The sequence below is a fragment of the Phlebotomus papatasi genome, chromosome 3 (genome assembly GCF_024763615.1).
Source record: "Phlebotomus papatasi isolate M1 chromosome 3, Ppap_2.1, whole genome shotgun sequence".
NCBI lineage: Eukaryota > Metazoa > Arthropoda > Insecta > Diptera > Psychodidae > Phlebotomus > Phlebotomus papatasi.
Window position 1 is genome coordinate 14,434,279 of NC_077224.1, and position 22,494 is coordinate 14,456,772.

The 22,494-nt window shown below is 33.6% G+C and overlaps 1 protein-coding gene across 1 annotated transcript in view; it reads right to left on the reverse strand.

The window, feature by feature from the left end:
- Positions 1–21,819, reverse strand: part of LOC129807810 (lachesin) — a 107,954-nt gene extending 86,135 nt beyond the window's left edge. The window contains exon 1 of the mRNA XM_055857309.1: positions 21,181–21,819. Within this exon, the coding sequence (XP_055713284.1) occupies positions 21,181–21,226 (46 nt within the window). The 5' untranslated portion in view covers positions 21,227–21,819. The remainder of the gene's footprint in view (positions 1–21,180) is intronic.
- Positions 21,820–22,494: the final 675 nt, after the last annotated feature.

The window sequence follows — 22,494 nt, forward strand, 5'->3', positions numbered from 1 at the left end:
TTTTGTGGTGATTCTCAAAATTGCTGGGGCAAATTTTGTCAATCTTCGGATAATTTGTGACGTTTTACTCTCGCAAACGTAAAAAATATCAAATAGACATATTTTTATAGGAAATTTATTCCTCTACAACTTTATCGAAGATAATTGTTCTCTATCTCAACGGGAAATGTGCTTAAATTGAGCTAATCAGTATTGATATTTTCTTTAAGGCAAATAATCCAAAAATAGGGCTAAAAATTTCATTATTTTTTATTTCACATAATCCTTCCTCGAATCCCTTGAAACTTTGTAAGTTTACCAAGGTTCATGAAGGCTATCTGTAATAAAAATTTCAAGCCTCAGCCTATTTTATTTTAGAAAATAGTGAATATTGAAGTTTTCATTTTGACAAATTTTACTCCAGTCTCCCCTACTTTTAGACTCAATTTCGCAACTTTAAGACATAAAATAGAAAGTTCATCGGTTTTTCTATTTAGCCGAGACACGTTCCGGGAGGATCAAAATTGATGGAAAGCGAAGTTTATCAGCGATTCGTAATGCGTAGCACAGCACCGTTCATTGGGAAATACTCCCATTTGAACGAACCTTTAGGGTAATTAAGTGTATTTAGTAATTCACTCAACTTTCACCCGAAAATCTTGAGAGGTCTTTCCTAGTAGTTCATTTCTGAAAGAACATCTCTTGTTTGCGGCTGCCGCCGACTTCCTACAACTGACCTCACCAGGTAAACGGCAGAAAGCACTGATTCAGAGATTGTAGATGCCAAAAATTTAAATCAATGTCACAATTTTTAAATATTTGTCACAACCTGTGAAAATTTTTATCAAAATTAGTCACTTTCTAAGATGTAGGTGGAAATGGGTCACCTTTGTATTGGGGTACCGGGGGTACCTTGGATAAGTACAGCTTTGAAAATTTGAAAATAGGAGAAAAAAGCCTCATTTTTAAGGCGCCGGAATTCAAAGGTGCCCTACATCTCTCTACTTAAGATTTTAAGACTAGAGTTTCCGTGTAAATTTCTAAGATCTAAAATTTCGACTAATCGATTAAGATAATTTCGTTGTTAAAAATATTGTAGATCGCATTTAAGTGCATGATCTGTCAAGGGTTAACTTATTGCGGGGAACTCGAGCCAATCTTACCAGGGAACCCACGGGGAACTCGAGGAACTCACGGGGAACTCAGGGAAAGCATACGTTTTTTTTTCAGGGAACTCACGGGGAACCTTGGGAGCCTAAACATTTTTCAGGGAACTCTCGAGTTCTCGGAGAATCTATTCATTTTTCAGAGAGCTTTCAGGGAACCCGGGGAAACTACACGATATTCAGGGAACGCATGGGGCACCCATATATTTCTTTCAGGGAACCCATATATTTTTTCGGGAAACCAGGAACTCGAGCCACTCCAATTGCTTATGAATAACCCATTGTGTTCTGTACGCAAATTACTTAAACACTATCAAAGAATGGTTCCTATTTTGTATAGGCTTTAATGCGAAAATTTGATTGATGATATAGTTTTTTTTTTGTTTTTCTATTTAGATTAATAATTGGAAGTATTCAATCTATAGCTATCTACTAGGATCTACCATCTGAGCTTTCAATTTTTTTTTTTAAATAAAAACATATGAAAAACATTTTAAATCTTAATTTTCCAATATTTAAAAATATATTTTTTAAAGTTTTTCTTGAAAATTTGATGTCGATTTATAACCTCTGGATTGATAAACTTTTATCGGAATGCCTTTAACAGTGTTCAGTAGACAGTAGTTTTATTACGGTTATTTACTTTATTTATTTTTGAAACGATCATATTTTTATTTTTTTTATTTTTTTAAAATTGGCCCTAAGCTTTTTAGTAATTTTTGGGTGTAATTTTTAGTTAGTTTGTCTATAGACGCCTTTCACCGGTTAAATCGTCATCTTGAAGTACTCAAAGTCGAAGATCAACCAATCTGTAGAGCCTCTTTTCCAACGGATTTACTCTAATTCTATTTTATTTGAAAGGCCTTGAAATTCCAAACTCGACTGCATCGGTCACAATCGGTAATTATTATTCGTATCGAGATATATTCTTTACAAAGGTAAGCATTTTTACAATGTCCATATCCCGTGTTAGAAGAATCTGCTAGTCGGTTAGTAGACTCGCCCAGGAGCGCCTTCCCTGCATTGTGGATGCTTCTTCCATGCTCGCGAAATTGTTGGACGTAGGCGGTGCATTATATTACGTTATTAACATATGAAAATTGTCTAAATCAGGCATTCAGATCTTTGCACCGGTAATGAATCTGTAAGGAATCGGGAATGAATCGGCAAAGTAGCAATAACAGGTTGATTTTGAAAATATGGAAAACGGGGGCAAAATTAGCCATGTATAGTATTATACAGTGGGATGTTATAGTTTGCCTTAGCAAAATATTGTGGAAATCTTTACTCGTTTGAAGTAAACTTGAAATATTTATTAGCCTGATACAAACATTTTCTTTTTACAAATTATTACGCAATGAAAATTTCATTTATTGACTAATTCTACCTTGGTCTCCCCTATGTCAATAGCACATTTTTTCTGAGTCTTTTTAGTTCTTAAAGTGTTTTGATACCTTTCTTATTAAACCCTTTCTTCTCAAATTGTTTTCCCCCAACCAACGGTTAAATCCGTTTTCTTTATTTTCGACATGGTCATTATACGTCTCCAGGGGATATTTTCTGAGTGAATTTTACGCAATTCCCTTCAATTTCCATCTGCCTGTCCATTCGGTCCAACTTCCGGTCCAGTTTATCTCTCACTTTGTGTGCAAATGTTGTCGAAAAATGGGGTTGTGAATTGAAATTTTACCATTGAGAACAATCAAATTGGTGTCCCTCTCAAGTTTATCAAATAGAAATCTCCCAGGCAGAATTCTCTATTTTTTTCTGACTCGCTAAAATTTCCAATGATTGCCCACGAGAATATTCAAAAACTGCCACATTCATTGAATGAGTATTGATGGACTTTTCTAGTCTATTCTGTCTCTTGGACACTCTTGGTACTTTTTTTGTTGACAAACTGGCTGATGTTCGCGTATTTTGTGTGTAGGAATTTTGCAGAATTTTAGGGGGGTTGGATTTAGTTTTTCGAGCATAAAGCTTACGTGAGGGTGGAGAATGTCATTTGGAGCTTTCAGTTCGTGAGTGTGGAAATTGTTTCCAAGAGGATTTGTGAATCCAGAGAATAGAGTGAAATTGTAGAAATGTTGAGAGACAAAAGGTCGCTAATACGGCAAACATTGGTGCGGAGGGATGCTGGAAGGTGATGGAAAAAATTGATGTACAACGAAGGAAGGTGTATTTATGATTCTTCAGTTTGTAATAAAATTGGAAATGTTTATGAGTTTTTTCGAGTAATATCTTCGCACGTTTATTTTTAGATTATTTATTTCAATAAAAACATTATGAAAGAAATATTATTAACATGATTTTCATAGATGTTTCTGTCAGAGAAATCATTCGAATATAAATATAAAAATACTTTTGCAATAGATTTCATTTAAAAGAATTATTATTCTGATTAGTGTTGTAGACTATTTTAAATCCTTCAAGCAAGTTAAAGCAATAAAATTGATGAAGCATAAAATATTAAAAAAAAAAAAAGACATTTGTATAGGGTTTTAAAGTAAGTTCCACGCTTGAAGGAAGAGTCTCGCTTGTGTAGGGGAGACTGGGGCAAAATTTGTCAAAATGAAAATTTCAATATTCACTATTTTCTAAAATAAAAGAGACTGAGGCTTAAAATTTTCATTATAGATAGCCTTCATGTACCTTCTTAAACTTACAAAGTTTCAAGGGATTCGAGGAAGGATTATGTAGAATAAAAAAATAATGAAATTTGGGCCATATTTTTGGAATATTTGAGATTAGAGATTTGTTCATTAGACCTTAAGTGACATTTGCTTTGTGAATTACTGTTTTCGTGTGAAAAATTGTCAATTTTGTCAGAGATTTGCCAGTAAGGTGATACTTGTTACTTTGCACAAGTTTTTTTTCTGAAAATTTTATAAAGTCTTAGCGTTTATGATGATTAGGTCATATAAATGCCTATATATATAATAAAGCATCATATCTACGAACGAGATTTAGTGAGAAAAGACTTAAAAGGATCCCAGGAAGGCCAGTGAATGCGCGAATCCGCGCGTTTTTGGAATACCCAAGTCAGCTCACTTTAATGAATGATATGTAAAGTTTCCGGGCTCCTTGTGACATTCTACGATTCCTTCTCATAAACAGAAAGAAGACTTGGTAAGATAGGTTCTTGAAATGGAGAGCAATGGGCATCCTATTGAGGCGGATTAGCTATCCAAAATTACAAGAAAGTGTCCAAAATTACAAGCAAAGTTTCTAGAATTACAATCAAACTCATCTCTACATAGTAATACATTTTTAAACGTATTAAGACTAATTTCAGTAAAAACAAAAACGATAAATAGCTTGCCAAATTTCTAAACAACCCTTCTGAAAAGAGAGTTGCAAAAAACCTCAATTTGTATTAAAAATATTGCACTTCAAACTTACAATATTAATGCTTATGAGCATTTCTCCAAATTGTTTTTCTTTTCTTATCCAAAATTATGTTACTAAATTTCTCTAGATGACAGATTAAGACTGTCACTTTAAAGTACGCTATGTTTTACAACATAAAGTTTCACCGGTTTCACTTAACATAACCTTAAACTTTACAAATACGCTTATTAAACAATTAAAAAATTGAGGCCTGACACAAGTGTAAAATTATTAGTAAACTTAAATTGAAATTGAAACCTTTCGAATACTTCTTTGAGATGCCTCTATTCTCTGTAACGTTACAATTTTAAAAAACCTTTTATTTCCTACATTTTTTTATGCTATAATGCAAATTCTTTTCTCTATCTTTCTTAAATAAAATTCAAAATGCCTTACATACCGGTTTTTGAGAAACATAAGAACCTTAAAAGCCCGTCACTACCACTCATTTTTTGATCTCTCAGGGTCAGCAGTCAGTGGAATTACCGTAGTATGTCGTAGTTATTACAAGAGGTTATGAGATCATTTGTCTAAATTTGTCACATTGCGAGGCAACGTATCGAGATACATCTCCTATAGGAATAAATGGATCATTATAATACGTGAGACTGTTTCGTGCACCATTTTGTGATGAGGAATATTACTTAATCATGACGTAATAGTGACCTCACTATTATCAACACTGCATGTGTTTCTACAAAAATTGGAAAAATGCGCAATGAACTTTATAAGAAATTAAGCGAATTTATTAGCCAGTTTTTCAAACTTCCTTGAACTTTCCTGATTTATTAGCATGGTAAGAAGCGCAGTAAAAATCACGTCATAATTAGGTAGTGTAGTATTGAAATATTTACACTCAATGCAAAACACAAACCTAGGTAACATACTTAACTAGGGGCACGTTCTACAACGTTTGAAGGGTTTCGAATGTCAAAAAATGCAATTGTGAGAGTAGCTATGACACTTTTAAGAATTCGGTATTTTGGCTTTCGATATTTTGGCCCATTCGGGATTTTGGCGTTCGAGATTTTGGCTTTCGGGATTTTGACCGGGACCCTAATGTACGTGAAAAGTAAAACATTGAGTTTTGGTAACAATTAAGTCAAAATTACGTCATTTTTAGGTAAATATTCAGTATCCTCACAGTCGCAATTTGATTATCAGTAAATGACTTTGCGAAAAAGTTAGTGATTGATTACATATTTTACAAAAAATGTCGTACATTTTCGCATGAGGTTGAGAAAATTTATGAAAAATACTATTAAAATACTATTAGGGTAAGTGTGCCAAATTTCGGCATAGTAGTTGCATGCAAGCGCCAAAGTCTCAAGTTTGAAATGTAATGTTTTCAGTACAAATTGAATTTATTTGTTACTTTTTTGTAAGGAGTGTTCCTTGGAACCTTGTAGACAGTCTATCGTCTTTATTTTCTCTAAATTCATTCTTAATACATTATAAAATGATTAAAAAAGTTGACATAACATTGGTGGCCTATTTCGGCCACTTTCATTTTCATAATTTCTTGCCCTGCCGAAATTCTTCGAATGTCTTTTTCAAATCATCTTGTTCGTCTAATCGAAATTTTTTGTTATTTTTTGCATTGTATTATTTCTATAGTACGCAAAAACTAAACATTCATTGAAATTCGAGGAGCAAAAAATGTGGCCGAAATTACAAGCTGGCCGGAATTTGGCACACTTACCCTAAATACTATTAAAAATAATTAAAATTACAAATAAAACAAGAATTTTTTATGAGCGTTTTTGCTTTGCTTTATAGTTTTTTTTGCTACCACAAATTATAAAGAAATTTTCTGTGTCTTGGGAAATTATTCTACACATTATCCGCCATATAATTTCATCCATTTCAGGACTTTGAACATTCGGGATTTTGGCTTTCGGGATTTTGGATTTCGGGATTTTGGCATTCGGGATTCTGGCTTTCGGGATTTTGGCTTTCGGAATTTTGGCGTTCGGAATTCTGGCTTTCTGGATTTTGGCTAGCACTAAACGAAGCTGCTGTATGCATCCACCCTTCTCCAAACTTCCATCTTATAGTAATTAAGCTAACTTAATTACAATCATCAGCTTACGTAAGTTTCACCGATTATTCCGTAATTATAAGATAAAAACGCTCTTGGACGTTTTTGGTACCGTAAGTACGGGTGACTTTTTCCACTTCATGTGACTTTGACACGGTCCTGTTTCTAAGATTTTCTTTAATTTTAATGATTTTAATGTTTAAGACCGGCTCTTACCGATCAGACATGGTAGATTGGATCGGTTAACACCATTCTTAAGTTCTAGAAGTAGAGAAAAGCTTACGAACAAGAGGGTGTCAAAGTCACCCGAGCTTACGGTAATCTGACCTGAATTAAACAGATATTTGCCCAAGTCCCCACGACATGAAACCAATTTTCCACTCTGCAAAACCCAAGATTTAAGGCTCTATATTCGCCTTTTCATGGCTTTTCAAGGCTATCCTCTTCCTCACACGAACAGTCTCTTTTCGGTCTCATTCTAATTATAGAATTTACTCGTGAATTTCAAATTATAGCAGTTGTAATTTTTATGGGAATACTGACTTCTACATTACGACATATCGACCTGGTTTTGTTACATGGGTACTGTTGCTGAAGTTCTTCAACAAAACTAAAAAAGTAGATGTGATTAGAAGGAATCACACCTAAAAACATTGAAAAACAAATATATTTTCTATTTATTTTTCAGGCTGATTTTAAGCCTTTTTAAACCCAAAAGCTTAGAAATTAAAACGGTTTATTAATCTAATCAATCTTCATTAAAGGTAATTGGATGTGAGTAAATGTAATGTAAAATCAACCATGTTTCAAGTTAGTTATCTTCATTCCAATAGCGTTATCTGTGAATTCTATTAGTTCAACCGTGTGACGAAGGATCACAAATTTTTTCAGTATCATTTTGTAAGAATGGGAAAGGGGTTTTGGGAGAGACAAATTTTTCTGATTGACTTTCTGTACGTTGGAACTATTTCCAGGGAGTAAAGGAGACTATATCGAGTGCCGTATGTGAGTGTCAGCGGGTGGTGGCTTTAAAATGTTTGTGACACATTTTACCCGGGCCATTTTCATCACATCCATCAAGATTTGGCTCGGATCCCAGGAGGGAGATTCCCACCCGATGAGACACAGTTTTTGGGTAGGATACAGTCTGGCCCAATGCAATTTCTCTCTTTTTTTCATTTTTATTTGTCGACTGACTAAACTTTCCTTTCTTTTTTTTTTTGGCTTTTCCCACGTTTTTGAAGGGGTGGATGAGGAACAACCGGATGATATCGTGTCGTCTGGTGGTAGAGGATGAGGAGTCATGTGCTCATGATGTCATTTATAGTCCAATCACCCGCTGAGTGCATTCGTCTCGTTCCTCATAAACTCTATGCCAAGGAAGCTCCAGCAAGAGCGAATCTTCTCCCTGGAAAAGTCTCCTTTATGTCCCATTCTTTCATCACCGACCACCCGCTCCCTGTCCCCATCCCCTTTTTGAGGGAGCAAAAAAAAACTGGCTACCAGGAAAATTTATCCACACAAAAGGAGACACAGGGAGAAAGAAGTTCTGCCACAGACTCTCTAAGTCATCTGTCATAATGTTATACACTTGAGTTAAATCCTTTTCTATAACGGACGAGGCGGATTTTCCTCACTCTTATGTGGCAATTGGGGATGAAACAGTGAATCTACCCCGCAAGAATAAATGTGTTTGTTGGCTTACATGTGTGGATTTCCCACCGAGAACATACTCATCTAGAGCCCCATTCCTCACAGTCTCAAGAACCTCCTGATGAGAATATACCGTCGAGGATTCAGTGGAAAATTGCCATTTCAATTAAAACAATCACATCTTCATTTCGACAGTAAATTATGATGAATTCACTAGGAGTAATCCCATTCGGATGAAAGGATTTTCATAGTATGGGGAAGTGACGAAATTTATTTAATCTCATTACTTCCGTATTATCATAAAAATGTTCTGGAAATTGCTCTTAATGAGGGAAGGAAAGAGGATTTGATCAAAATAGAGGAGGGCGGGGATAATATGGGCAATGGTTTTTTTAGTCTCAGGGAACAAGTGATAATCTCTCCCAAATATAAATACAGTAGACTCTCCCAAATTCGAGCATTTGGGACCAAAATGTCGATTTTTTATTCATCTGCAAACACATATTAAGTTTACATACTCGTATTTTTGGTAAATTTCATGAAAACTCCTTAATAATTCAAAAATACATCAGAACTAAGACAAACCATGGCAAATTTGAACATTTGCTTCATTTGATAATCATAATTAAACTTGAAAAATATCAACAAACTTAAGGAGCGTGGCCGAAAAGACGTCAAATGTTCCTGAAACACCTAAACTTTATAAAATCCATTTCTATAAAAATAATTTAGAAAATAATTCCATAAACTCTAAGTCACATTAGATAAATTAAAGCAGAAACCATATTCTGATTCAAACGAGTACTGAATTTTAATTTAGAAGCTGTTTATTTCAAATACAATTAACATGAATTGCTTAACGATGACAATTCTAAAAAAAATAAATAAAATATTCATTAATATGCTATAAAATTGTACGATTTAATTTAATTATTTATTTTGCATCAATTGCACGAGGAGTGAATGAATTTAAAAAGCGAACTTCAATGAATGTCATGCTTAATCATTTAATACCCTTCATATGTTGTTTTTTTTTTTTTTAATTGGATAAAATGCAAAAAGTTATTAAAAGAAAAACATAATTTTGGAATTTTCAGCACTCCTTTTCTTATAGCAAAAGGATATGCAAAAGGTAATAAAGCTCTTTTACTGAACTAAGATTTTCCAATCGTAAAAGAATTCTAAGCAGCTTAATAATCCATTATAGTAAGGCCATGTAACTCCGACGATTGCAAAACTCGGATGCCGCGACCGATTTAACTCGGATACATCCACTTAAAATATAATTTATATTTTTATTTCTGTAATTAATTACTGCAGTATCATAATATAACTATTCTACTTTAAGAAAAACCAAAAATTATATTTTTATCGGTTTAATAAGTGGGTAAGAGAAATATTTTTTAAGCTCGGGTCAGCTGGGTTGTGTACTAAAAATTTAATTTCTGAGAAAATTTTGCTGTTGACAGCTCGTCGCTGGAAAAAGTTTAGTGTTTTTTCTATATAATAAAACATTATTTGCAATCAAAATTATTAGTAAAAGTTAGTGTAGTTATTGATCTACAAGGTGAGTAAGAGTTTATTGATAATATATTAATAATTCATACAGAAATAAGTGATTTTTGTGAATGTTTACATTTCGATGCAAGTCGGATGCGGTGAAAGTCAATGTTTTGGTTCAGAATTTGCATTGTTCAGGACTCTTTTTCTGTTTCAGATGCCAAAGGGAACAAAAGAAAAGACCCATAAGGACAAGCCCTACTCTAAGGAAGGTCTTAGGAATGCCTTGCAGTGTGTACGAGATGGTTCTACCATAGCATATGCATCCAAAACATTCAATGTCCCAAGAACAACACTGCACAACAAATTGTCTGGCAGATACCCGGAAGAGTGCCCCAATGGCAGGCCAACAATTCTTTCAAAAGAACAGGAAAAAGAACTTGTCAAATGGATCCTGGGATGTGCGGATGGCTGGCATCCCATCGGGAAGGAACAAGTTCTGGACAGCGTTAAACTCATCTGTGAGGTCTACAAAATTCCAAACCATTTTACAGCTGGAAGACCCGGAGACGTTTTGTTCAGGAATTTTCTTAAGCGTCATCCAGAGCTCAGCATGCGCAAGCCAAAATCCTTCTCATTGGAAAGAGCTACTGTTACTGCTGAAGACCTCACGGAATGGTTTCAGAATTGTCTTGGATATTTCACAGAACACAACCTTCTGAGCATTTCACCAGACCGTGTTTTTAATTGCAACGAAAGTGCTTTCTTTTTGACACCGGAAGATGGAAATGTCCTGTCCAGGAGAGGTTCACGTGTAGTTCCATCTCTTAAAAATTCAGGACCGAAGCAATGTATCACAGTACTCTTCATGGTGTCAGCTACTGGCGAACTTGCTCCTCCAATGGCTGTTCATAAAACTGACATTACTCCAAAAATTGCCATTCACAACGCAGAAGGATGAAAAATGGGAACGTCACCACAGAGTGGCTGGATGGATGGGCCACTTTTCTATGCTGGTCTTTATTTCCCGAAAATTGTTTTCCAACATTCAGAGGAGTCCATTATCAATAACCAGCACGATCAGGCCACCGACAATAATCCTTCAAATGATCCAGTCATCCCTGGAAACCAACTCTCTGCAACTTCTGAGACTCAACCGATCTTCGACACACTAAAAAAATGCTATTTCTGGCCAGGAGAAATTCCAAAACGTCGTCAGAAGAAGAGGGTCAAAGCCAGCAATGTCAAACACCAGTATATTGTATCTTCCGAGGAAATTATCGCGGAACAGGAGGAAAAATTGAGGCAGGATTTACAAAAAAAGAAAGAAATTGCTGAACGGAAGTTGACCAGAGAGAGGAACAAAAATATAAGGGCAGAAGAAAAGGAGATAAAACTAAAAGAGAAACACATGGTAAAGGAAAAGGCTCAAATGCCAATTGAAGCTGAAAAGAAAAAACGTGGAAGGAAGTCAGCCAAGAAAACCGAGGAAAAATCAAAGAATTGAGTGCAATCTTAAAATAAATAAAAATATATATAATTAAATAATAAATTAATGAAATAAATTGATGGAATAAAACTCTAAAAAAATGTTTTTGAAATAATATCTTCTCATTTTTATGCATTAAACTTTTCCTTAAAATGAACATCCGAGTTTGATCGAATTCAACGGAGTTACATAAAAGCGTCGCAGTAACATTCTTGCGCATATATTAATATTATCGTAATTTTATTAATTTTCATCAATATTATTGCTAAAATTCTATTTCTATTATGATTCTAAATTAAACAAAGAATAATTCTATTGATTTGGAATGGCGAAAAAAATATTTCATCAGTCCAAAAACAAGCATTAAAGTCGCACTCTATGAAAAGTATCCGGATTACCTCTCTTTACTATATAAGCTTTCTTTTTTTTAGAATTTCACGTTACACAGAAATTGAATTCACAGCAATTGAGGAATTGAAGATTTTAGTGAATTCACTTTTTATTCATTACAAAGTATTCGATATTCACCACTAATAAAGATTTTTTTCATAAAAAATCTTTTTGAAAATAAAATAATTTTCCCGCAATTTTTTCTAGCTTTCTCAATCCTGGTTTGACAGATTTCGAATAACCATGTATCAGAGGATTTTATGAATCCTTTATCATGTTTTCGTGGTTATAAAGATACTTTTCTATATTCCTATATTTTGGTTTCTTTGATCTTATAAACCCCTTTTTAGTAGTATAATATTTGAGAAATTTTCTCAGACATTGTAGAGGTTTCTTGATTTTTGCAAGTTCCTCTATAGGTTCCAGGACTTTTCGAAACCCTTGTTTTTACATTTCAGTGATTTTGGGAAACATTTTCAAGGTTTATGAACTGCGGAGTATTTGAATATCTTACTTAGACTTTAAGAAACTTAGACTTTTGTTTACATTTGTATAATTTTGTGACCCATTTTAAAGCTTTCTGGAGTTTTTGTGGAACCTTCAGTTTTTCTGAAATATCCCTTGAAATATCTAAAATTTAACAAAACTTTTCATGTTACTATAATTTATTAAATCGGATCAAACGTTTTAGTATTCTTGAAAAACCCTTTTAGACTTTTCGAAACGTTCTTTAAGTTTTTCCTTCATTTTGAGAAACTTATTCTGAAAGTTTCTGATTTTTTTGTGAAATCTTATTAAAAATTTCAAAAAATTTACAAAAACTTTAATTTTTGTATAATTTTACGAATCGATTTAAGGGCTTTTAAAGTTTGCGAACTTTTTGAAAAAAGTTACTTAATTTTGCTAAACCTTCGAAATTTCTTCTAAACTTCTTATGTTTGAATAATTTTTCGAACCGATTTAGAGATTTTCAGAATTTCTATGAGGTCTTTCTTAGACTGCATGAAACATTCTTTAAGTTCTTTTCATTTTGAGAAACCTCTTCTAAAAATTTATAATTTTTGTATGAAATCTTCGGAATATTTGGAATATTTATTTAAAAAAATGGATTTACGTTTCTATAAATTTTTTGTAAACATAATTTTGAATAATTTGTTTATACAGTCCCAAATTGTATTTATAATTTGTACTGGGACTTGAATCTATTAATAAATAAATAAACCATTATAAAGCTTTTGAGAGTTTTTACGAAACTTTCTTCAACCTCCTCAAATTTTTAAAATTTTTGCGAAACCTTTTTTTTATATTTTACGAAATGCCCTCTATGTATCTTTCATTTTGAGAAGCCCACACTGAAAGTTTCGTAGTTTTTGTGAAATTGAAAATTTCTAAAAATTTACAAAACTTTTCGTGTTTCTATAATTTTGTAAACTGTTTTAAAGGTTTGTAGAGTTTTTGCCAAACCTTGGACCTTATGAAACTTTGTTTGAGTTTCTGGAATTGCGAAACATTTTGAAGTTTTTCGGGTTTTTGCAAAATCCTTTGAGTTCTTTATTAAATTTTTATCAAGTCTTTGTAGATTTCCCGAATCTAAGAAAATATTTTCCGTGATTTTAGAATTTTGCAAAAAAAAAGTAAAGGTCACGATGTTCTCACTATTAATTACCCTTTTTATTACCTATCTTAAGTTAACAGATTTGTTTGATACTAATGGCTCAGTTTGTGTCAAAAATAAATCATATATGTATACATATACACATTCGTCCTGAGAGGGTTAATTAAGTCTCTCAATTATCAGGGAATTATGCCTTGTTGGCACATGTTAAAGTTCAACAGTGCAACATAAAGAATTATGAATTTACACAAAAGCTCGCACCTTTCTCAACTCTTTCGAACAAACTCTTTTCCAAGTCGTTTCTTCGAAACCAAAATTACATTCTTATTTTTTGTCCTCTATATTCACCCAAAGGTAGATCTTCCTCCTTAGAACATCTTTTTCGATTCATTCCTTCTCCCTTTGGGGTGACTTTTCAGCAAGTTAAAACGGCTTTTCAGAATGAATGTTCACAAAAGTTTTGCGTAATTTAATAAACACTGAAAAGTTTTTCCTATGCCATGTGGAGAAAAGTATTTAAAATGTATGTCTGATGCTGGGAGGATGGCATTAAAGAAAGTGCTGCTCTCCTGAGATGAGATCTCTTTTCTATGCAAACCAAAAGCCAAACTCTTGGGGAAATTGAATGAAATTATTTCTCATCTCAGTCCTTTGGCGTTGAGTTTTTATTAATAAAAAAAAAGGCAAAATCTAAATTTATGAGGAGAATGTGATTGAGAGTGTTTCCTTCTGAAGCACTGCAACTGCACAATCTATCATGTTTTGAATATTGAAGAATAAATAGGTAATTTTTACACGTCAATATAACCCAATTCTTCAGCATTACACCATTCTGCAGAATAAATTGATCGAAATAGTTTGCCAAAAAAGGCGAAAATTCAGCTTCTCGAAGAGAGTGTCCGGAAATCTTTTGGAGGGGGATTGGGGTGTGAGTGGGGGCTAAGGACTGTGGATTATTGTGAAAAACTAAGACACATTTCATTATTTAATCAGTGAAGCATCTGAAGCTTTCTGTAATGATACAGAGAGTATGATAAATGATGGGCAACAGTGATTCCTTCTCACCATGGATCCTGAAGATGGGGCAAGAAAAAAGAAAAATGATGTCTCCCACATTCAACATCTACTCCATATGGAGGGATAAACATCCCCTACAACACCACACTAATAAAACAATCAATTAACTTTTCCTCACATCATGAAGAACCATCGCCAGATGTTTTAAGCTCATGCTCTGGGAACTGCAGCTCCTCATCCTCCTCTGCTCCAGCAATTATGGCATTTTTCGTGCATTCATGAAAGGATTTTTTTATTTGTGGGGGGATGAGGTGATCGGTGGAAGTACCATGCTGAGAGTGGAAAGGTGTGTTGGCTGTCAGAAAGCTCAGAAATACGTTTTATTGTGCACTAGTGCAGTGGGAAATTCATCATTTTTTTGTGAACTTTAGTCCAAGGGGCAACTGGTCATATATATATATTTATTGACCAAATCTCTCAGTTACATAGTAAAAGATATTTCACAAGTCAGAGATGAAAATGAATTCTTACAACTGTTGAGTCAAATTCGGAGTACCCATCCTTGGATACAATAATAGAAAAGCAAAAGAAAATTAATATGAAATATATGATGACCTTGTCTGGAAGAAAATTTACATGGTAGAAGTAAAAACTAATAGAAAAAATCTTCAATAATTCCAAAGAAAGAAAGATGTTGCGGAAAAGCTGAAGGCACAAGTGAAATTAAGTAGATTAAAAAAAAAAAAAAAAGTGACAAAAGAAACAAAAATGAGTTATAAATTCAACATGGCTGTCCCGGAGCAGGAGCTAAACCACTAATGGTAACGTTAGAGCTATTCCGCAAAGACTCGAGGAATTTACTTTTGCGTTTATTAATCTCCTTACGAATTGGGGAAAGCTTGGCCAGACAGTGCATCCAATGGGTAGGATAGTTGAAGGGCAAATTTAGAATAAGCCGCAGGACTTTGTTTTCAACAACCTGGAGTTTATTTGTATGAGAAACTGCACAATCGCCCCAAACTGAGCACGCATACAACATAATGCCACGGAAGATGCAGTTAAAAATAAGAAATTTGTTCTTAAGGTTTAATTTGGATTTTCGATTTATGAAAGGGTAAAGGATATTGATGAATTTTAAAGCTTTCAGAGCAGTGTCCTCACAGTGAGCCTTCCAAGTCAAAGACCTATCAAGTATGAGCCCTAAATATTTTAATGTGGAATATTTTAATGTGGGGCAACTGAGTCGAAAGCGGAGTGGTACACTACTAAATTTTCAAATTTTCCTTGATATTTTTTTAACAGGTTAAACAGGTTAAACCTAAAAGGGTCTTGAAAGATCTGAGGATTATCCGAGGGACGGCTTAACGTAATTATATTACTATATCTATTATATCTATCTTACTATATTATCTTATCTTAGTATCTATATTACTAAATCTTCTGTCGGATTAAGTTGTAAGCGTATCTAGGGCATAAGCTATAAGGGAAGCCTTTCAGGCTTCTCACATATTCTGGCTTCGAACACTTCATATTTTCCCCTAGTTCTTTAAAGAATCTGACCTATCAACGGCAATATATTTTAATAGTTAATATTGGATCCGTTCAATAATAACCTTTCGAAGAGACAAAGCCACTCCAAAGCCAAGCCAAACCTATTCGAAAATCTAATGGAAGCTTAAAGTGCAAGTTCGCGTACTCGCCGCTTTAGCTCTGATAAATTCTGCCATTTCGAATTTCGATATTCTTGATACTTCAATCGTCAACAATTCCAACAACCCTGTGAAAACGTTATTTATTTATTTATGGATTCATGTCCCAGTACAATTTGCTAAGAACGTTTGTTAACACTTGGAAGGACCCTAGTGGCAGTCGCTGCCAATTTAGTTTTGAATTTTATTTTTTATAGTGAAGAATATATCATTTCGACGAATTTTTACGCATTTTTAGCCCATTTAATATAACATTTTTAAAAGATTATAACTGTTGATGAATGCTTATATTAGCTGCAAAAAGTACGGATATAGTTTCAATTTTTCAGAATCGACAGTCGATACTGTCGAAAAGGAGTTATCATGTCACCCCAGAATCCGAATACGTTAGCCTTCGAATATTACACTTTTTGTTCTTCTTACAGAAAACAATTTTTCGGGATAAAAAAAAAACCTATTAAGATCGGTTAGTTTTCCTTCGAATAAGAAAGGTAAAAGATGCAGTATTCAAATGCAGGCTCGTTGAGATGCTGGCTTGCTTTCCCTATAATAAATTACTACTGATTTAAACTTTAAATCCCAGCCGAAACGTTTAAATCAGATCAAAATCATTAAGGAAGAAACGCTTTAAAGGTACGTAAACTTAACATTGAAAAATGTTAGACTTATGGAGGGGCACCTGAGACCTAAAGTCGATAACTATTACTTGTTGGTCTGTAGTCAGTAACAGACAAATAATAAAAGAAAGAAACACCGTAATATCCTTTATCTCAAACAAGAACTATATGTATTGGTAATAATAATAATAATAATTGTGGCACAACGTTCCATAGAGGAACTAGGCCTTCCCACAAGGGGAGTTCGGGACATCTATTATTGGGATCAAATGCAGTGAAGCTCACTGGATGCAATTCGAACACCTTCAACGCCAGAAAAATTCCTGGTGACCTAAAGGAGATTCGAACCCGGGACACTTGCATCATAGAGTGAGTGCTCTACCATTTGACCCATTGAGTGCTCTATGTGTATTGGTAGGTATTCCTTAATTCTTTTACGTCTTATTCTTATTCTATCAATTCTATCTTTATAAGTCTCATAATTAAATTAATAAATTATTGATAAATTTTGGGCACCATTCTTCCCTTACGACTATCACCGTCTTAGCGTTACTTCAAACCTCTAAGATAAGACGATCAAAAAATCTTTTATTAGGTTGTAATATAAAGGAAGTATGGGGATGATAAAGTTAAGAGCAATAATGCTGTAAAACATGATACTAAGCAAATATTTGGCATTTTTGTATATGATAAATTGAAACTTTAGAATTCCATTTAGCAAATATCGGCATTTTTCTATTTCTTATTATTTAGAGACAATAGTAAAAATTAGGTATAACTGCAACCATGTATTGTGAAAACAACAACGCCCATACTATTAGGTGAAGAACGCATCGTATAGGAATGAATAAGTGATAAATAGATTTAATAAATAAAGAGAATAGGATAACTGTACCAAATTTCGGCATAGTTGCAGGAGAACACCAAAGTCTCAAGTTTGAAATTTATATTCTTAATTCAAAATGAATTTTTTATTACTTCTTTTTAAGGAGTGTATCTTGGAATCTTGTAGATAATTTATCGTCTTCATTGCTCTAAAATTATTCTTAATGTAGTTCAAAACGAATAAATATATATTTCGGCCACTTTGGTTCTCATAGCACCTCGGCCATTCCGGAATTCTTACACATCATCTCGTTCGTAGAAGATACGTTTTTTTGTTTTTTTTTGCATTGTATAATCTCTATAATATGCAAAAATTAAAAATTCATGGAAATTTGAGGAACAAAAGAAGTGGCCGAAATTGAAAGCAGTCCGAAGTTTGATACAGTTATCCTAGTTATAATTGTTGTAAAAAATGGACGATAAAATTGATTCTGTAGATTGAATATGAATAGATGCATCATAATTGAACAAGCCGAATCGACGCGGAGGAGCGATCCGAGCTGCACGGTCGATTGTTCTTCTCACACCTTATATTTTGCAATCTAGGGATTGTTATAAATCTAAGAATAGATAGGCTGTATGTTAAGCCTTTATTGAAAGAAATTTAGTCGGATGCACATAGGGTAAAGTTGTACAATTTGGACAGGGCTTTTTGTCTTGTACCGGCGAATTGTCCAAATTGTAACACTAATTCCAAATTATATCACTTTACCCTAACTGGCAGTGGACAGAAAATCAACTGTTTTGTTCAACTTTGTACATCTGATGTACAGGACGGCAATCCTCTAAACGTTGTACACGAATTAAATAGTGAAATCAAGACGATCTAAATTTATCCATACACTGATAGTTAAGCTTTCTCTTATTTGCTCTAGATTTTTAAAATCCAGTATGACGTAAATTATACATGTAGCCCCTAACTGATCCTGCCTACATTTATAGATTTATAGACTTCGTCCCTTGTTTAGAACGTACACATCCAGTCAACCTGATGAAGATCTCTATATCTTGACAGTAAATTGTCTTTCACAATTTACTTTTTAAAATCAACTAAAATTGTAAAACGCAATAGTTCCTGAATATAAAGTAAGTAAAATATATATCGACTACGAAGGCTGGGCAGTTAGTTCATCAACCCAAAATAAAATAATTCTTTGCAAATTATTCATTGCTTTAGACTAATTCTCTACTAATTTTGGAATGTTAAATAAAGCTTCATGGTCGAAATGCATCACTTACATTAAATGTTGAACAATAATTTCCGAAAAGAATCAAGAAACTGTGTGGTTTTTGGATTAGAATCCCGGGATTAATTTTAAAAATTTAAATAAAAGATATACTACAGAATTTTTCTTTTTCATATTCAATTGCACATCACAAAAAAGAATAATTTGTTTCCTTAGCAGACTTAAATTTTGATGTTCTTAAATTCTTTATAAAAAGGAAAAACGCTAACAAAGTGGATTCTGCGAAAGCCCTATAAGTTCAGTATATTCAGAAAGTTTTTATAAATATTTTAAATTATTTTTTCAAAATGATAAAATATGTTAAAATTATAAGAATAAGAATTAAAAAAGATTAAGAAAAACTTAGAAATTTTTTAGTCGTTTTATTCACGTCCTTGACTTCAGATTTATTTGCTTATTTTTCCAAAAGTAATTGAGATAATATGCAAAACGTTAGAGATTGGAAAAATCATTATAAATCAGAATAGTGAAAATGCTGATATTTCCTAAGAAGAATCCCAAGCTAATTCGGAATGATAATACTATAATAATACTATTCCTAAATAATTGCGTAATAAACCTATTCTGATATTATTGATGTACACAAAGTCTCCAATTTTGCCAAAATACACAAAGTTTTTGAGTAAAACAGCTTAATAGCACAAGGCTGATACAAAACGGAGTAAAAACGGATTTTAAATGAGTGTTCTTCCGAACTTGAACTGTACATTTTTTTTTAATTCTATCTAAAATTAGTATAATGTAAGATAATTCTGTTCTTTGGGTACTAAATGTAAGAAGTTTGGTTATTATTCAGTTGAGGGATTTTAGAGATCTGTGTATTAAATTTATTTGGTAAAGTTAATTTAAATCTGACAGATATAATTTTTCAAAACCTTAAAGAGACCAGGAAATATACAGAAAAACTGAACCTTTCTTGATTTTCGCAATTTTATTCTCTACGACGTTTCGAGGATGGATGTCCTCTTCATCAGGTATCGAATATGGCAGGGAAAATCACGTAAAGGTGAGAGTTGTTACACTGCACTTGGACTTCGATCACAACTTGATCCGCAATATTCACCATTCGACTGACACAAAATTCTGTGTCAGCCATCTGTGTCTGACATTCTGTGTCCAAGTGCAGTGTAACAACTCCCATCTGCACGTGATTTTCCCTGCCATATTCAATACCTGATGAAGAGGACATCCATCCTCGAAATGTCGTAGAGAATAAAATTGTGAAAATCAAGACAGATTCAGTGTTTCCGTCTATTTTCTGCTAAATTCCGTCGAACCCAAATTCTGGTGATATTTAAAGAGACCCTCAACTTCGAACACTGTATCGTTTTCTAAATGAAACACTTTCAATTTCGAAACGTCTTTAAGTAAAATCACTATAAACTTTGCAATTAACTAAATTGAAATAGAAGTATCTAATTTTCTTAAAAACTTTCTTTAATTTTAAAGAGGAGTTCTTAAACCATGTAAAAGTTTTTATTCGTATTTAAGTCAAAGTTGGGGATTATAAAATTTTAACACTAAATATTTCACTTGAATCTTAAGGTTTTCACTATTGCAGAATTAAAAGGATAATTGGTTCTTTAGCAGACCAATTAAAAAAATATATAATCATTTAAGATTAGCTAGTATCCCATTTAGATAGTATCCCTAGTATCCCATAGGTATTATTGGCATTGCTAAATCGAAATTTTAATCACAAAAAAATGATATACTCAGGAGATTAAACTCGATTCTAATGCTAATTCTATATTTTTTTCTCTTGAGTGGCTTTTCATGTCAATTAATTTTCCCACAAGTTTCCGGAACTTAATGTCAAATTTATGTTTTTCGTACATAAATATTTGATATCCGTTTGGAATTTTCAAATATAAATAGTGTGGTCTTCAAAATTTAAAAAGGATAAATTTTAAAGATGAATATTTAATACTTCTCTCATTTCATTTATTAATTTATAAAAGAAAAGTCAATAATCAAAAATTTAGAAGTTTAATTTATCTAGTTTGTTCTTTTTGTCAAATTTTAATTGACTATTCAAAATTCAAAATTAAGAATTGACTATTCTGGTTAAAACGATAAAAATCTGGTAAAATCGTAAAATCAATAAATTATTTTAAGGATTGAAAGATTTGATAGAAGAAGCAGTTTAGTTCTTAATGAATCACTTCTAGGTACATACAACTGTTTACTTTACATAGTAATTGTGTTTCCCAAAGTTTATGCATTTTGAATGCAATCCTTTTTTAACAGAATTCCCTGAAGGAATTTCAAACAGTTTAAGTACAGCATGGGCTAAATCCTAGTCCCATCACTATTCCATCCATTCACTAGCAATCTATTCTATAATACAATTTCCTTCTTCAAACAATTGTTTCCACAGTCTATTATTTCTGACTAAACACTCCGAGGAACAAGATGTATTTCTTAAATAAACTTCTGTTGAGGGAAGAAAAAGGGACCAGAAAGGCTCTGTTTCACTTACTTTGAACACAAATGACCAGAAGAACAATTGACAACCACATTCTCATTGCAAAATCCACTTAAATTGGTTCTTTTGTCGCGTTCCAAGTCTTGGAAATGCTATTTCCTAATTAAATGATGTTTATTTGCTGTTTGCTTCTTGTGTTCCAAAATGGGGTGAAAAACCTTATGTTTTCTCTCCCTGGGAAAGTTACAACAATCCTGAAGCACAAAAGTTGAATTTCTAAGCGTTTCCCTTCTGCATCAATGAATAAATTGTGGCACTGGAAGGCATTGAAGTCATTTTAAGCTTTTTTTCTCCACTTTCTTATAGTACTTTCTCTTCGTTCTTTCTATCTTTCCGAGTTCCTTTACTTTCACTCACTCAGTTACCAAGTTCTTCTTCCGCGAAGGATGGTGTCTTTCGAGGGATTTAAACTCTTCGCGTCTGATGGAAACGTTAGCTTTTGATCGATAGAATTTTTTTTTTAATTATTTAACACTTCACCAGGGGATATTCTAGTTATTTGAGACAATTCTTCACTGATAATTCCGGAATCCGGACAGACAACAATTGTCCGAAGTTCGAAGATTGAGAAAAATCATACGCTAAGGGATGGTCTCTAGAACATCCTTTTGTTCCTACGGATCAACGTAAACTGATGATGATGTCGAGAGACCAAAATGCATCCAGTTCAGTTTCAATTGTGCCAACGTTCCACATATTTCTCCTCCTTGGCTTCCACCTCCTGGGCTCTGTTCCTCCTGAGCGCCAAAATGTGCACAGAGAGACCAATGTCATCAGCATCGGCAGTTCTGTTGCTTGTTCCACCAGTTCCAAGAGAGAGACCATTCATTCTTGGTGCTGAGTGCCCAAAAAGAAGGGGTGGCATTCATGCAAGCATCATCATCATCATCAGCAAATGCCTTCGCAGAGAGAATCAGCAAGAGAGACTCCACTTCTGCGCACACGACATCCTCAATCCACATGGAACATTCCTCAATCCAACACTAAACATCCCGCCAAATCAAACAGTCTCGCGAAGAACCTCTTCGCATGAAGACCTAGCAGGAACCGTCCTACAACTTCTCAGTCCGAAAAGGAATTCAATGTGCTCACCTCACATCCAATGAGACGCCGCAGAGGAAATGTATGATGTGGAATGATGATGTTTCCGACACCTAAATCAGATAACGAGGTGAGGCAAAATGTAAACCATCTGGATGCAATTTATCACAATTTCCATCTATCCACCGACTCTTTGATACGGTTTTTGATTTGACTCTCATAGGATTTTGGTTTACTGGTTTTCGCGGAAACGATTAATTTGAATTT